At 36.6% G+C, this 16,749-nt stretch overlaps 1 protein-coding gene across 3 annotated transcripts in view; it reads left to right on the plus strand.

Annotated features, from left to right (window-relative positions):
- Window positions 1–16,749, plus strand: part of LOC134658285 (uncharacterized) — a 107,791-nt gene that overhangs the window by 65,415 nt on the left and 25,627 nt on the right. For all 3 annotated transcript variants that reach the window (XM_063513884.1, XM_063513887.1, XM_063513886.1), the window contains 6 exons: window positions 5,854–5,948; window positions 6,368–7,247; window positions 7,317–7,473; window positions 7,862–7,994; window positions 8,456–8,560; window positions 8,991–9,054. In XM_063513884.1, the coding sequence (XP_063369954.1) occupies window positions 6,407–7,247; window positions 7,317–7,473; window positions 7,862–7,994; window positions 8,456–8,560; window positions 8,991–9,054 (1,300 nt within the window). In that variant the 5' untranslated portion in view covers window positions 5,854–5,948; window positions 6,368–6,406. The remainder of the gene's footprint in view (window positions 1–5,853; window positions 5,949–6,367; window positions 7,248–7,316; window positions 7,474–7,861; window positions 7,995–8,455; window positions 8,561–8,990; window positions 9,055–16,749) is intronic.

A 16,749-nucleotide genomic window follows, 5' to 3' on the forward strand; every position in this document is an offset into this window, starting at 1 on the left:
GTATTGTATAGTCTAAAATTTGCAACACATGCCATTGCCGTTGAAGCCAACTATACTTGTGTACAATTATACCAATTTAGGTACGTTTTATTGAAGACTAGCTTTCTACAGCCCCGGGGTACATCCCAATAAACATAATGGCGTTTTGTTTACGATTAACACTTCACTTGCCAAATATCTCATAAAAGCAGGTAAAGTCCGTCAAAGTAACTTTGCACCGATTTGAATAGAACTAAGTGAGGGAGTGTCACTGTAAACGTCATATTTTCATAGACATTTGACATTAATCATGACATTGCCACACTTTGTAATTGGAAATGGCATGCAGAATTAGCTTGGTCCAACTTTATAACGTTTATTTTGAAAAACTAAAGTTGTTAAAATTGTTGTAAGGGTTTAAATATGGAATGGGAACTTGAGTAAAAACAAGTTACTTATACAGTATACACTACAAAATTTTGTACAGGTACTCTGACCACGCTTACTTTGCACAAACTTGGCAATAAGAATGCAAACATAAGAAGCTCGTCGAAAACTTATCGTGATCCGACTGTATATTATAAGTTTTTAGCTAGAAATTTAAAGATTTAAGGATTTTTATGGAACATAGTAAGATACATCTTATGCCAGCAGTACACACTGGCATATGCCGAGAGTTGCCGAGAGTCTCGGCACTGCTCCGATCCAATCGGAGTACCTAGCGCAATACGAGACGAGGACGAGTGAGACCAGAAAGGAACAGTATGTACCTACACAATTACACACTCGTTCTCGGCCTGTCTCGCGATCTCTCGACGAGTGTGTACAGCGCGCATTATACCTATTTGTTCGTAATCAGCTGCATTAGTATTAGTATAAACTGTGTCGCCAATGATCTTGAGAGATAGTAAAAGATTGCGATACATTAAAGTCTATTTTTTTATTCGGTAGACTAAAATGACATTTCATAGTATGAACATCATGTGTCATTTCATACTCGTACTATGAAATGTCATTTTAGTCTATCGAATAAAAAAATAGACTTTAGCTAATTATAATTATAAAGATGAAAGATACGTCGGTCTTACTTAAGATCAAAGATAGACGTATGATTATTAAGGATATCATACTAAATTGAAGTTGAAGATGACTATCTTAGTTCGTCATACTGCTTTCTTAACACAACCGTCTATTGGCTACGAAAGCTGCGCAAAGTGGTTTAAAAAGACAGATTTTTTAGAGATACATAATAATAATCTAGTTTAGCAATGGATGTGTATCAGTGAAACATTGGCAAAAAGAATCATACTCTCTTTTTATTATCACCCTCAATAATAATAAAAAGACTTTCTGCCGTATTCGAACTTCAAGATATTCACAAGAGACGACACGTACTAGATCTATTCTAGATACGTTATAGTTTAGATTTCAACAGGTTCTCTTTTGCAGCGCAATTCGGGCAACCAATGTCACTTTTACGTTAGATAGAGTTAGATATGTAATAGATGTGAATTAGATCTCTAAGCCATATCTTGTGGAAAGCGTTCAAGAGCATCTCCAGAATCGCGCAAATGTCAAATTTGACTGGTTAGATCTTAAAGATATCGTTATCATATCTTGGTGATGACTAAAAGATATCTTATAGATGTCTATTTCAAAATCCGAATCGGGCCCTATGATTCTTTCTGCCAAAATCAAAATGTGAAAACGCTGTAAAAGCGGGGTGTGTAGTTTATTATTCTACTATTACTGGCAAAACTTGTTTGCCCGACACTGTAACTAGTAATCTCCGAATGCCAATCGGCCCATTATCCTTTAACACGTATGTATGTCTGTCTGTGCCTTTTACACCGAGGACAATATCCAGTAATAACAATAAAACAGTCCCATTACCTGCGCGTATATACGGATTGATCACGCGGGTCAGTGCTGACTCTACTTACTTCTAAATACAGTTATTATTATTTATTACTAGCGACCCGCCCCGGCTTCGCACGGATTAACAAATTATACATAAACCTTCCTCTTGAATCAGTCTATCTATTTAAAAAAACCGCATCAAAATCCGTTGCGTAGTTTTAAAGATCTAAGCATACATAGGGACAAACAGACAACGGGAAGCGACTTTATTTTATACTAGTAGTGAAGAACCAACTGTCAGTAGGCCAATTCGAACGCACACTGTTTACAAACCGATATTGGATTGATATTGGAATCATATCGGTAAGTTTTCATTCGCGCGGGCGTCTCGCTCGCACTAATGCTTGTGTGAACAAGGCAAAATAACACGCGAATGATTGATAACTGATATATTTATTTAACTATAGGTAGATCAAGTTATAAAATTACCTACATCCATTTGTGACATTTTTCCACCCTACTACAAGGGATTTTAATGGTTTTTTTTAATGTGATTAACATTTTATTAATATACAAACAACACGTAGAATAATACATTCTAATGTCTTAAATTATTTAAAAACTTTAAGAAAATTATACTTAAGTACCATAAAATACGCTGGAGTTGGGCAGAACCCGCCCGCTTCGGAAAAAATATGCGAAGGACGTCGGAAACGATACTATAATCATGCCGATTTGAGCACGGCTGTGATAAAAATTAATAATGATCTGTAATGAATCATTCTATTATGCCACGTTATAACGGCTCATTTACATTTTAATTTTATAATCCAATAAGATTCTGATAAGGTGGCGAGTGCAAATTGTATCCTGGGCTTATTAGCTTATGTGGTTATATTTAACCACGAAAATCGAATTTCGTAAATTGCGGGCATTTTTCTCTGTTACTCTAATTACGCCTTCATTTGAGTAAAAGAGAAAGATCCACGCAATTAACGAATGTCGGTTTTCGCGATAGCCCCTCTGGGCTTAAGATTCTAATAACCCTTTTGTGTGTGTTAAGTTTCCATTGGCGTTTTTCTATTAAACGATTGTCATTTGTCATCTTGACTAGGCCCCCTGAAACACCAAACCTCACAGTGAAGTTCATAACCAGCACTTGATTAGACTACATACAGACTATAGCCATATGTGACTATATCTATGAAAAGGGACCTTATTGTCAATGGCGGTTACGCCATTATTAACGATGCTCCGATATAAATACAATGCCGCGCGACGCTGTGCGGCGTAAGCGCCATCGACAATAAGGTCCCTTTTCATAGATAATGCCCCATATATAGTCCAAAGCCTTATAGACTAAAGATACCAATATGTATAAAACCTGTGCTAAAATAAAATACTTTCAATTTTTTTACTGAATAGAAATATCAAAGTTTTTTTTGCGTGTTAACTTTAACTTTTAACATCCGCTTCTTATTCAATGCTCCCTTTTTAGAGCTGTCAAAATTTTAAATAATTCCAAGTCATTTGGTTCAAAGCGATCATTTAAGAATTTTTTATCTTTAAAAAACCGTCGAGTTCCAAAACTAAGTAATTTAAAACCAGGTCCGGCTGTACATAACTTTTAACAAAAGCTATTGGCCTTATTATTACAAGTAAATCTTTATCTTTAATCACACTGAGCTTTACAATAGTTTTGTAACTAACCTATGCTTTAATTACACGACCTTTTAGAGTCAAAAGTCAATTAGCCGACTAAGTAGTAAACAAAAGTTTTTAATAACAAATTTTATCTACGAATGTAACAATGACTCGTGTATTGGTACTTTCATTAAATTCAAGGTGGCCGAAGTAATATTAAAATTTAACTTTATATGTTTCAATGTAGAATAGGTAGATCTAATTTTAAATTACAATGGTGTATTGGTAATAATGAGTTATTATTTGATATAAGTTCACTTCCTTTAGTTATTTCGTTAACTACTAAAATCAGAATCGGTTGAATATAACTTATGTCTCGTAACGTAATCGTATAAGAACAAAAATCAAATACATTATGAACTACAATCTATTTTTTAAATTTTCATGGACTCACTTTAACTTTTGAATAAATAATTTCAACGTATTTACGCGTAGTGACGTGACATGTTGACAACTTCTCGGAGATGTCAATAGTGATGTGACACATACATTATCGATGTGTCGATCGGCACGAGTGTGTGTTTAGACATAGTTTCAAAGAAAGCAATTACGAAATGTTAGAAACATTTTTATGAATGACTTTAGATGGCAGATTAAATCTAAAAGGTTTAATTGGAAATGAATCCGTGACTAAACTCTAAACCTTGTTTTTTCTGAACAAAAACAAGTCTAAATCTGAGACGGCATCGGTAACCACGAACGTCTCAAATGTCAATTTGGTTTAGGTTAATGTTGGATTAGGTTTTTTCCTCAAATGTGAGGTTGGGTATCGTTAGTTTCAAATTAACCTTCCTTGTTGAAATGAAGGATAAAAGCGTATTTAAGAATAAATATTGCATTTGCAAAATTTTATAAATTCGCAGAACGGAAACACGTGCATGACATTTTATGTTATTTGATTTTTAAGCCTTGCCTACTTAATTCCGAAAAGTGATTGAGTAGGTACAAGCCAGAGCACGAAAATCGAAGTTCGGAAGTTGCGGGCATTTTTCTCTGTCACTCTAATTACGCCTTCATTGGAGTAAAAGAGAAAGATCCCAGTAATTTGCGAATTGCGGTTTTCGCGGCAGCCCCTCGGGATTTGAACCAACATCATGCTGCCATTGCTGCATATATCTTGGGAAAAAGAATAAAGCTTGGCTACAACATTCAATCATAGTAGGTAGCTAACTGTCTTTAAAACATCTTAATACTAAAAACATCGATACTTCTAATATACTATGAAACCACCAAACGAAATCCCTACGGACTCCCAAAAGGCATTCACATGGACTAATTGTATATTTTAATATATTCTTTCCATTTGCCTTCACATGAATCAGAGTTTTTTTTGCTCTGCCCTCTATTAGATCATTCACCGAAATGTCAAAACCGGATAATAATTGATAATAACATATTTACGCCCTTTTTAGAGATCCGTGGAAACCAGAAATAGTCGGTAGTGCCTGCTATTTCTGGTTTCCTTTTGCTTAAAAATCCAACGGAACTCTATTTGATGTGGACAGATTCATTCCGGAACCAGTTTTCAATAAAGCTTTCCACGTGGATAGGTTTCGTCTACTTAATGCAATCTTACACCAGAGTTCATTAAAATACTCCCGATATAATATTTAAAAAATAAGTACCGAACAAACTTATCTAATAACAGAAAATTATTATATATTTTGTGCATAAAATTAATCTGGCGAGTCGCTTAAGCGAAATGCGAAACTTTTTTGTAACTGTAACTGATATCTTGTTTATACAAAATCACAGCTATGTCTAATGACCGAATGTCGGCTTCTATGTCATTACACGAAATTACTTTTATAATGAAATGGCTGAGCCAAAAAACTGGCCAAACGCAAGAATCGCGTAAACGGATATCTCGCAAAAACCAGATTTTTACGTAGGTAATCTACTGTAATTTAAGAATAATATTCTAAAAAATCGGGATATCACGCATCGATCAAGTTGGTCGGTAAAATTAATTATATTCAAAGTATTAGATCTATTTTCGAGAAAACGAGATTGAGTGAGGCAAAAAACGCCACGAGTGTATGTCGAAATTGGTAACGTGGAGGTACTTATTAAAATTAATACAACGACTCGGCCTTCGTACGCCTTCGGGTTGGCTATCAATCTAACGTTGCTCGATTTCTGTTTACCTTGTTTTGAATTAGTTGACTTTACATATGCTCTGGTCTCGTTGGAATGCACGTGTTATGATTTTGTTTGTTGTCGTTACTAAGGTTGTACTTCATTAACTATTATCAAATGGATCAATTTAACAAATCAAGGCGACTAATTTAAATTTTTTGTTTGTTTCAGATGTCACAATTGTTGGCTGATCTTAAAGACTGATTAGTTTTACTATATGAAGCCAACTAGTCAGGAAATGAGTGATCCATGAAGCGGAATCACAGGTAACTATTTACTTAAGGGCAGTTTCAGACTAGCGTATTTTTCTGCGCGTAAATATACGGTCGTTTCGTACGATCTTACATGCACGTTACATTTGGTTAATACATATAAAACACTAGTCTGTAACCGCCCTGACACAATTGTTATTTTGCTAGAATCATTTCAATTGTTTAAAAACATCGACAACCCTAATATAAAAAAAATCGGCAGCCATATAAAAACATCCCCGAGAGTTAAAGTTTAAATTCAAAACATTCCACAGCATTCAGCTAATCTGACTGTCAACAAAGACCTATTGTTCACTGGACACATTGTTTCATTTACATCGAAATGAAATGAATCACTGTTATGATTGCCGCTAAAATGTATTCAATTTAATTCGATTGTTTATGACAAACTGGACAAACTGACTTGTTCGCAGGTCGTTTTCGGTTGAAGGCGTTAGAGTTTACGCTCTGCGATGACTGCGATGGCGGCCCACCAGGAATCCTTGCACGAGAGGCTACAGCCAGTGGAAGAGCCCCTGTATCTTCACCATGGCGCGCCCTGGCCCGAGACCGCCGACCAGCAGGACGAGCACAGCATCGACGCCTCCCCCTACTACAACATGCCAAAAAGAAACAAAAGGAAGAACTTCAAACCGCGATGCGCTCCCAACGCCACGACCTTCTCGGACGACTCTAACGGAGCCAATGGCGACCAAAGCCCCGTCAACGGCAACGAAAGAACCACACCCGAACAAACAGAAGATGATTACCCTAAAATAGGTGTAACGAATTTTAATTTTCTCAAAGGAGTCGCTGTCGACCTAAGTAGGAGACTAAGCACAGACTCCAATGAAAACATAGATTCAAATTACCAAAATAGGTTACCCGATGACAAAAAGATTGAGTCGTTCCAGCGCTCGTATATAGATAGCTTACAAATAAGCCAAGACGGCCAAAGGGATCGGACCGTCCTAAATTTTAGTAATTTACAAAATAAATCTTTCTGTGCCAAAAATCCTTTTGCAATATCTCAGTTAATTAAGACTAACTCGCCTCCTAGAAGAAGGGAGTCGGAATCTGATGATGATAACAAAGGTCAAGATATAAATGCAAATGATAGGTTAGGAGAGAACCAAGAACCAATGGAGGTTAGCGAGACACAGCAAAATGGAGATGGGTCAAACGCTACTAACAAAATGTTAAGGGACTATGCAATGAACACGATGAAGGAACTGCTAGGGATTTATGGATTGTCTTCCAATGAAGTAGCTGATGCTATAAGCGGACAGATCAGAGCTTTGGAAGCACTCCAAGGTAATCCTTTAAAACCAAACTTCAAAAATCATTTACTTGTGAAAAAAATATTAACCAATAATTTTTCAGGTAAACCTTTTACCCAACTGCCTCTGAGTTTAAAACGAAGGCACGATTCTGGAGACGGCGACAAAATCCGCAGAAGGTCTTCGTCAGCGACTGAGGATGAAGGCTCTACTAATATAACCCCACCGAAGACACCTGACAATGATATGGAGGCTCAAAGGTATCATCATTCATTACTTCATTTCCTTTTTATTGGTTTGTTAAAGTTAACCACCTGTGCTTAACTGTGAAAAGTTCAATGAGCAGGCAATTGCAGGTACCTACTATAATACTTTCCTTCTTTGACTAGCTTCCACTAAAGAAAGTGGCCTAGAAGTAGAAAAATCTTCTCCAGATTTTTACCCGCAAAAGTTGCAATTAGCTGAATACTCGTAGATTTTTATACATGAATCTGAAGAAAAGGGCGTACTCCCATCTTGCAACCTCTGGTGTTCATTGGCGATGGTAATCACTTACCATTAGGCGATTCGTTTGCTCATATTTATCATATACGAGTAAAACCTTATGAAAGTAGTTTCCTATGATGCTAATAAGAATTCGTTTCACAGACAAAGAGCACTACAAATAATCAACCAGCAGTCAATGCGGCTGTTTGGCAGGGCTCCTGAAGAAGAAGGGAGCGGTTCTGATGATGGAGAACAAACCTTGGACTTGAGCGTCTCAAGAGACACTGACGGACAGGTAAAACTTTTGGAGTATAATTATCAGATAGTCATTTATATCTTTTATATAAATAAATCAGTCTCGTTCCTGAGAAATATGATGGGATTGAAAGTTTCTAAAAGATACACGGGCAATGTCGCAAGCGTAAGCTACTCGTGTTCCTTACTAATATTATAAATACGCTAGTAGCTCTGTCTATCTGTCTGTTACTTTTTCACGCTTTAACCATTGAACAGTATCGATGAAATTTAGTATGGAGAGAGTTTGAAGCCCGAGGAAGGACATAGATATAGCTGTCAATCATCTCATCATCATTCTACGCAGACGCCGATGCTATCATTACCTATTATAAATTCCCATATTGATCCGACCATCTTTTACTGAGTAGTTTTATTTTTATTTATTGTTTAACAGGACCTTTATACGTTTGTATATATCGGTCCTATGACTAAGTAGTTTAACAGTGTTTATTTGTACAGGAACAATCAACTACATCTAGCGCCGGCAACAGCGTGTCGGAGTTCGAACAGCAGAGCTTACTCATGCGCAAGAATCTCGAGGATTTAGCGAATCTGCAGATGCAGGTGTGTACAACCCTTACCTATTCATAAAACTTAGCAACCACTTACAAACCTCTGTTAAATTTTGGTCTCTTTCTAACAAGCAGAAATGTCAAAATGACGGATAGGGACAAACGATTATCTACGGTTTGTGAGATTTGACAAAATTTATGAATAACGCCAGAAGTAATAATAATGAGAGCAAGAATTTCATATCCCCACTCAAGCCTATCAGACCGGGATTTACTCGTATAGGCCCGTGAAATCCAAAATGAGAGCAAGGATTTTACTTCTGTAAATAAGGTCATAACTTACAATTTACAAAAATAAAAGTAAAACAATTTCAATAAGTGCATTCTGAGATTAGTACTGAAGAAGACTACACTTTGTTTAATTCCAATTTAACAAATAAGTATTCAAATAGACAAATCAATAAAATTATAATTCGTTTCAGGGTTTCTTTCCTAAACCAATGAATGATGCGGACGATTCACAAGAAAGAAAACTGCAAGCGAGCGGTAAGTACTATATTCAATGGCAATAAAAGTGTATAAACACTGACCAGTGACAATCCAACCTCTAGACTGAGCTTAGGCCAATTCTTTCATGAAACCGATGCTGCCCAAAATACGGAGGTGCGGGGGGACGAGGTGAGCGAATCCCGTGCCGTGATTGGTCCGTTCAAAGACACGGACCAATCACGGCACGGGATTGACTCGAAGATGGAGTAACGCTACCGTATGTCTGGCAGAGGGGGGAGCGCGACTATGCTATGTCTAGAGGTTGGATTGTCTGTGACACTGACTAGTGATGTGCCGTTACCGTAAATTACGAGAACAGAGAGAATCGTCGGATAACTTTCGCGGTAACGTTCTCCGTACGGGTAATTATCGAGAAAGTGGTCTAAGTTTAAATTTTTTTAAACTTTTTTTTACAGAATTGATTCTTATTTATGTAATACAATCTGTATAGAAATTTTCAAAATAATCTGGCAAGAGGAACTAGTTTATTACCAAAATTACCGTAAATTACCGCCGTAAATTACGGGCAATCTTCCCCGCGAATGTTCTCGGGTAATTTTTCTAAGAGAAATTTTAACTTTTATCAATGAATTCAATGATGTAAGTAATTAGATGGTAGAGATTAAATACACAATAATATTACATTATTTTACTAATGTTTAATAAGTTTCATTTGATGTGCGAATTAAGTGTTTTTAATGAAAGTAGGTTGAATCAAACTTGCATAACGAAAAATAAAGTGAGTTCTTTATTATTTTAGCTTAAATGTATAAAATTCATCTCATAGTTATGACAGTGATTTTAAATACCTAATTCAAAATGTTGTGTAATCTAAAAAAACATATCTTATACCTTTAAACGAGCAATTCTTATATATTTATTTATATATATTTCTGGGATCTCGGAAACGGTTCTAACGATTTCGATGAAATTTGCTATATGGGGGTTTTTAGGGGCGAAAAATCGATCTAGCTAGGTCTTATTTCTGGGAAAACGCTGATTTTTGAGCTTTTATATGTTTTCCGAGCAAAGCTGCTCGGTCTCCCAGATATTATATTTCAATATCATATGTAAGCAAGCATTGATGTGTAAAGTAAAGTTTGATTTGTAATGACTTCCATTACAACAGGTATGTTTTAAGATACAATTTTATTACGTCGCGTGTTTATTTCAAGTTAAGTAGGCTGTTATATTGTAAACAGGTTATATTGTTATCAGCTGGGTTTGCAATGTAAGTACCCAGTTACCGCAGTAAAAATAAAACACGTGGAAAGTGCATTTTTGTACTGTGTGGGTACTAACGGATCAAAATAGTTCCTGATGGCCCTCAAGATCCTGCATTTATAGCGCTCGACTTTTCTATGTCCTGTTACTTGTATCGATAGCGCAATGAGCACGTAAGAGGATCTTTCAGAGTGGTCCTTTATTTATGACAAACTAAAAGAAGGCTTAGGATGGTCCGGTCCGGCCACATGAAACGTTTGATAGTTTGCCAGTTAAATCTCTTAAACATCCCTACAAAACACGAAGTCCTCACAGTCTGCAGCCATTCATGCCCTTCAGGGCATGCTAAACCTTCCATCGCTTCACCTACACATACAGCAAGAGGCCATCCCCAAACAGTGAGTCGGACTCTGGAACCTTCTCAGAAGACCTGAACGTGTCCATTACCAATCCGCTAGGAGCCCATAACTCATATTCCAAGCTGAGTGCATGGGCATCATCAATGCGGCGGCTGCCATCACTGCAAGGAGGGTAGTAGGATCCTCCATCCACATGCTATCCGACAGTAGAGCACTCTTAATCGCCCTGAGCCATATAATTACATCAAACCGCATTAGGTGCGGAGGCGATTGGCCCGGAAACGATTCTCCCGACCACTTTAGCAAGGTACGCTCACTGCTGCTAGAACGTACAAAGAAACAGCACACTGGCTAAACCAGGCTGGAGACCGAAAGGCCATGCCTGGTATCAATGAAAGACTCACGAAGTCGCTCTTTCAGGATCCAGCAGGAGGAAGGGTGACCATTCCTCTTGAGGGGTTGGGTTGGCTGGACTAGCCCCCACCCCCCGTCATGAAAAAAAGGCGCCCGTCGTCGAGTTCTCTCGTCGAAATCTGCCCGTGCTACAATACAATACAATATCCTCACAACATTCCTGGGAAGACGAAGACCTCCCGGCACATGGTAGTTCAATATCAAGAGGGAGATGAAAGCCCAGAACCTAAACCCTATGGTAACATTGGTAACCCAGAATAAAGCGGTTTGTCTCCGCCGCCGTACATATAAACCCAGATAGAGGTGGGACTAATATAAGGAGAAATAAGACTAGAAATTATTATACCAATCAACCACATGTCAGATAACATAAAAATAATAATAACACAGAATAGTAATAATGTAAAAAACATTTAAATACTTTTAAACCACAAAACTTGTAAGCAAAATTCAATCCTAATTTAATATACTTCATGGGTAAGTTACCGTAAATTCTCGGTAATTTACGGTAATTTCCACTAATGAGAATTACGGTAAGTGCGTAATTTCTCGGCGGCACATCACTAACACTGACACATAATTGATTAGTAACGTCTTGACACCAGTGGAAATATTAACGTTATGCCATAAGAATTACGAATTTATAAAAAACATTAATCGACACGGTTGATCTAATTCAACAATGCCTTCATTTTCCCACCAAATTGATGCATTACCTCAATAGGTATAAAAAAAGACAAAATGATAAACATATTATGCGAGTAAATATCAATCTAGACCAGCGTTAGATCGTCAAAACACATTTTGCTTTGATTTATAAAATATTTGCCAATGAACTGCTCACGCTGATTTTAAGCCACTTTATTAATATTTTATTGCAACATAAGATTATACTTAATATTATGTTTGTTATAATTGTACAAAAACTGCTCTTTTGTCACGGCTGAACTAAGTTGAGTTACGGAAATTCCCTACGTTTTCGTAATTCAGAGGAACATTTTTAGAACATAGTTAAAATTGTACAGAATAGAGAACTCTATCTGTTAACCAAATTTTACAAAACCTGACGAAAAAAAAACCGGCCAAGTGCGAGTCGGACTCGCGCACGGAGGGTTCCGCACCATCAACAAAAAATAGAGCAAAACAAGCAAAAAAACGGTCTCCCATCCAAGTACTGACCCCGCCCGACGTTGCTTAACTTCGGTCAAAAATCACTTTTGTTGTATGGGAGCCCCACTTAAATCTTTATTTTATTCTGTTTTTAGTATTTGTTGTTATAGCGGCAACAGAAATAAATCATCTGTGAAAATTTCAACTGTCTAGCTATCACGGTTCGTGAGATACAGCCTGGTGACAGACGGACGGACGGACGGACAGCGGAGTCTTAGTAATAGGGTCCCGTTTTTACCCTTTGGGTACGGAACCTTAAAAACGACAAAAAATTATAATTCAGCCCATAAAAATGTAATTTTCCATTTATGTCGTAACGCCTCGTGTCCGCCTGTACCCGCTAAGTCCAGGTGCGAGAGAATTAACACGTGCTCTCAGTTTCTTCTCGTTAGTGTCTTTTAACGGCGAAACTGTGTTTATGTGTCATTGGAACTGCAACCTTGCAATTCGAACACGTTCTCGCTAAAATGTAACTGAAAGCAATTTTTGAAAATGTCGAAAAAAGTTTTCTTAAAATGAGGAAGTTACCTGCAAACTCTGTCTTGCGTCTGCTCGATTACCTCCTATATTTTTAGAAATTCCATGCTTAGAAGCTTGTTTAATCGAACATATTTACTGGTTTTTATTATCAGTTAACGTACCAAACCAACGCATAACTGTATCAGTAATGATATGCGCTCAAATTACACACGATTTAAATAGGTATGACCAATCTTTTGAACGCGATCGATCATCTTAAATTATGACTATACATTACCGGTTTAATACATGTTATATGTTATAATAATTCCCAATATTATACTTATGTTATACACAACTCAATTTGTTTGAAATAAGGCCTTAAACTGATATTAAAAGTCAAAATTAAATTCTCTTACTTTTCTTCTCACGCCATTTTTATTACATCTCTGTTTAGCCCTATGGTTGACTGGTAGAGAATGCCTTTAGGCATTAAGTCCGCCATTTGTACATTTTATTTGTATTTTGTGCAATAAAGTTTAAATAAATAAATAAATAATAAAATTGTACATATACTTCTCATAAAATGTAGTCTGGCAAACACAACTTGTCAGTCAGTAAGACCCAGGAAAATTATCTCATTCTTTTTGTGTGCTAGTACAGCGTAAGACAAAGATTTGATTTGATTCTCCCTATCTACTTTTGAAATGAGACAGTCCTGGGCCAAAGTATACATTTGTTTTTTGAGTTTGAGGTGTTATAAAAGAAATTGTTTTATTCAAGATGGGACTCCATAATCCACAGTAGTTACATGCATCTAAAAAGGTTTAAGTCAGTTTAAACATTATTTTTAATAGTGAACAACAATAATGTACAAGAAACAACTTAAATTCTTCGCTGTACAGTCGACTACAAAGAGATGTATCCACTTTTTCACCATACTGCCTTGTAATAAGGTGAAAAAGTGGATACACCTCTTTGTAGTCGACCCTACAAGATCTAAGTTCTCCACAAAAGTATACATTCTTAACACATTGCCGTGAAAAGTGACGGCCGCTTAATTTATTCCCTGATCAACCATTTCTGTTGTTTCCGCATAATTATCGATTCCACACAAATATTGGTCTTGTACGTTGAACCCGGTGAGAGTCTGATGAGTATTTTCAAATTGTCTCATTAGTCTCATTTAGATGGTCTTGTTTACTTTCTGTACACGAAGATGTAGCCTCATGTTTAAGGTGTAGAAAACACACAAATTTCGAAATATTCGTAGTTTTTTTTTAAACTTACACTAAACCTTATGCCATGTTTCTATAATATAGTTAATTTATCTCAGAAAATGTTCTTAAATAACCAAGAAAAGAACCTTCAAAATTGAACCTTTAGACTCTTTTGTATTCATTTTGTCGTAAATTAACCTCAAAATCTTTGTAATTTTCAATTCATCCGACAATTAAATAAAAATAGAAGGCAAATGTTCAAAGATCACGCAATTTTGGCCTTTAATTTAATTCGTCCTTCCTCAAATCAGGTTGTCAGTATTTTTAGGCGTTTCCTCCTGGCCCCTGGTCTCAGAAACCTCGGCGAGCAACACTAATCTGCTCAATCGAGCTAGTTCAACCAATTGTAGCTAATGGGCTACATGATCTGTTTGCGTTTCGAAATACGCCGCGATGAACCGTGGACGACATGCTCGGGTTTTATAGGGAAGTATCATTATCAGCAACGGTTTATTTTATTTGCTATACAATTTTGAGTGAAATTAGTATATCGAACACTGAGACGTATGTATTTCACGTGTTCTAAAGTTTAAATTTGTGTCTTATTCGACTTAAAATGAGCTGAATTGTCAATATTATATTAATCATCGGTCACTGTTTCAAAGATATTAAAAGTATACAGATATATATCATTAGAGAATTAATTAATTTAAAATTATTACGCAGTGTTTTTGAAAGCATTGACAATAATCAATCGAAACTTCAAGAAATTGGCTATCAGAATGCCCATACACGAAATCGAATTAGCATAAAATTAAGCACAATATTTCTTAACCCACATTAATTCTAATGACAACCGTGTACTACTGCCTAATTTCACAAAAAAACAACAGTAACCAGTTTTAACTGTTTTCAAATTGAGTCGTAATAAAGAAATCATTCCAAAATCGAATTAAAAGTACAACAACCTAATCGATTATAATCGATTAATTATTCGATTACAAGCACAACCGAATTAGAATAACTTATTCATAAACCGTTCTGTATGTAGGTGTAAAACGTTGTAATATTGATAAATACCCTAACACACTATAAACATCAAAAATATAGAAGAAGCCATGTTTTTAATTGCTATAATTAACAAATTCTTAATAAATTATATCTCTATCGCCTTAGGAGCGCACGGTACAATAATTTATAGAAAAGGAGGGGAATATAAAGTTGTTTAAAGTAAAAGGGACAGGGATATTAGGCACGTTGGGACCGGTGGGAGGTTGCGAGTCGATAATCGATGATTTTATCAAACAATCGATTTGTCATTCGATATCTAGGCAGTGAGTTCGCCGGCGGCAGCGTTTGATTTTTCAAATATGTTCTAATTTCTGCTTTGGCATTAATAACTGGCTGGATTCTATTATTACCTTTTTTATTCCGTCAAATATATAGTTTTTATAGCATTTTGAGGTCAAAGTATTCATAATTTACTCGATTTCGTCAGATATTAATCTCAATAACTTTAATAAAATTAAACTATGAGAAATATTGTTTCACACAAATTCGTGACTGTACTTTTTTGGTATGGTAAAGTATGTTAACTAATATATATTATCAAAAACTAAATCGGTTACAAGAGTACAAAAAATCGGTTATTCGAGTATAGCAGTATAGCAGAGTATCTTACTCTACGTAGCTGATATTTTAGAAAGATTAATGTTTAATTTAGTTGAAATTGAAAAGAAATATCGCCACTAACCATGACAACATATTTTGGTCACAATTTGCACTTTTATTTTACCTACATACTAGCCCACCCCGACATTTTTTTCACCTTCTTAGGGGATAATTATTATATTCTGAGATAAAAATAATTCTTGTCCTTTCCCAGACTGTGTGTCAAATTATATTAAAATCTTTAATCCTGTTTTTGGGCGATGGACGACCAAGCATGTTTGAAACATCTAAATATCGACACAAACATATTTTAACATTTACATTAACTAAATATACATCGGGGCCTAATTTACTCTCTGGGTTGGAAGGTCAGGTAGCAGTCGCTTTCGTAAAAACTAGTGCCCACGACAATGACTGGGATTAGTTGCCAAGCGGACCCCAGGCTCCCATGAGCCGTGGCAAAAATGCCGGGACAACGCGAGGAAGATGAGATGACATAACTAAATATACATAATATTAGTAAATACACACATATAAACTTATACACACGACACCAAGCAAGGCGGCCCGCTCTCACGGCAATAAGCACCCACCGGACGCGAACCTAGATGCCCAGTAAATGGGAAACCGCCTGATTCGCCTATTGCGGCCCCCACAGGATATCACGGAAAATAACGGCCGGTTAAATTGGGATTTTATTGACAATTGTTCCTCTTGTGGTGCTCTGATTTGTTAATGTGGAGCGATAGACTAGGAATCCTCGAGACGGAGGTTAGAGCAATTATTTCATGATACCGATGCTGCCACAAATACTGGGGTGCGGAGGACGAGGTAAGCGAGTCCCGTGCCGTGATTGGTCCGTTCAAAGACACGGACGTCACACAAAGACAATTTGACTCGAAAATGGAGTAAAACTACCGTATATTTGTGGCAGAGGGGGTAGCGCTACTATGCTCAGTCTGGAGGATGTCTTGTCTGTGTGTGGAGCTAACTTTACTATATACTATGCAATTGAGGATTGCATGCATGCTATTGTTTCTTGTGTATTACCATGAACGAATTACACAAAATCACCATTATTGCAACATTTGACACTACTAGAGACATCTGCCTTACTTTTGGGAACTAAATATGAAGTCACGCTTTGCAGTATCGGCGATCCTGGTATATGGCCC

The sequence above is a fragment of the Cydia amplana genome, chromosome 22 (genome assembly GCF_948474715.1).
Source record: "Cydia amplana chromosome 22, ilCydAmpl1.1, whole genome shotgun sequence".
Taxonomy (NCBI): Eukaryota; Metazoa; Arthropoda; class Insecta; order Lepidoptera; family Tortricidae; genus Cydia; species Cydia amplana.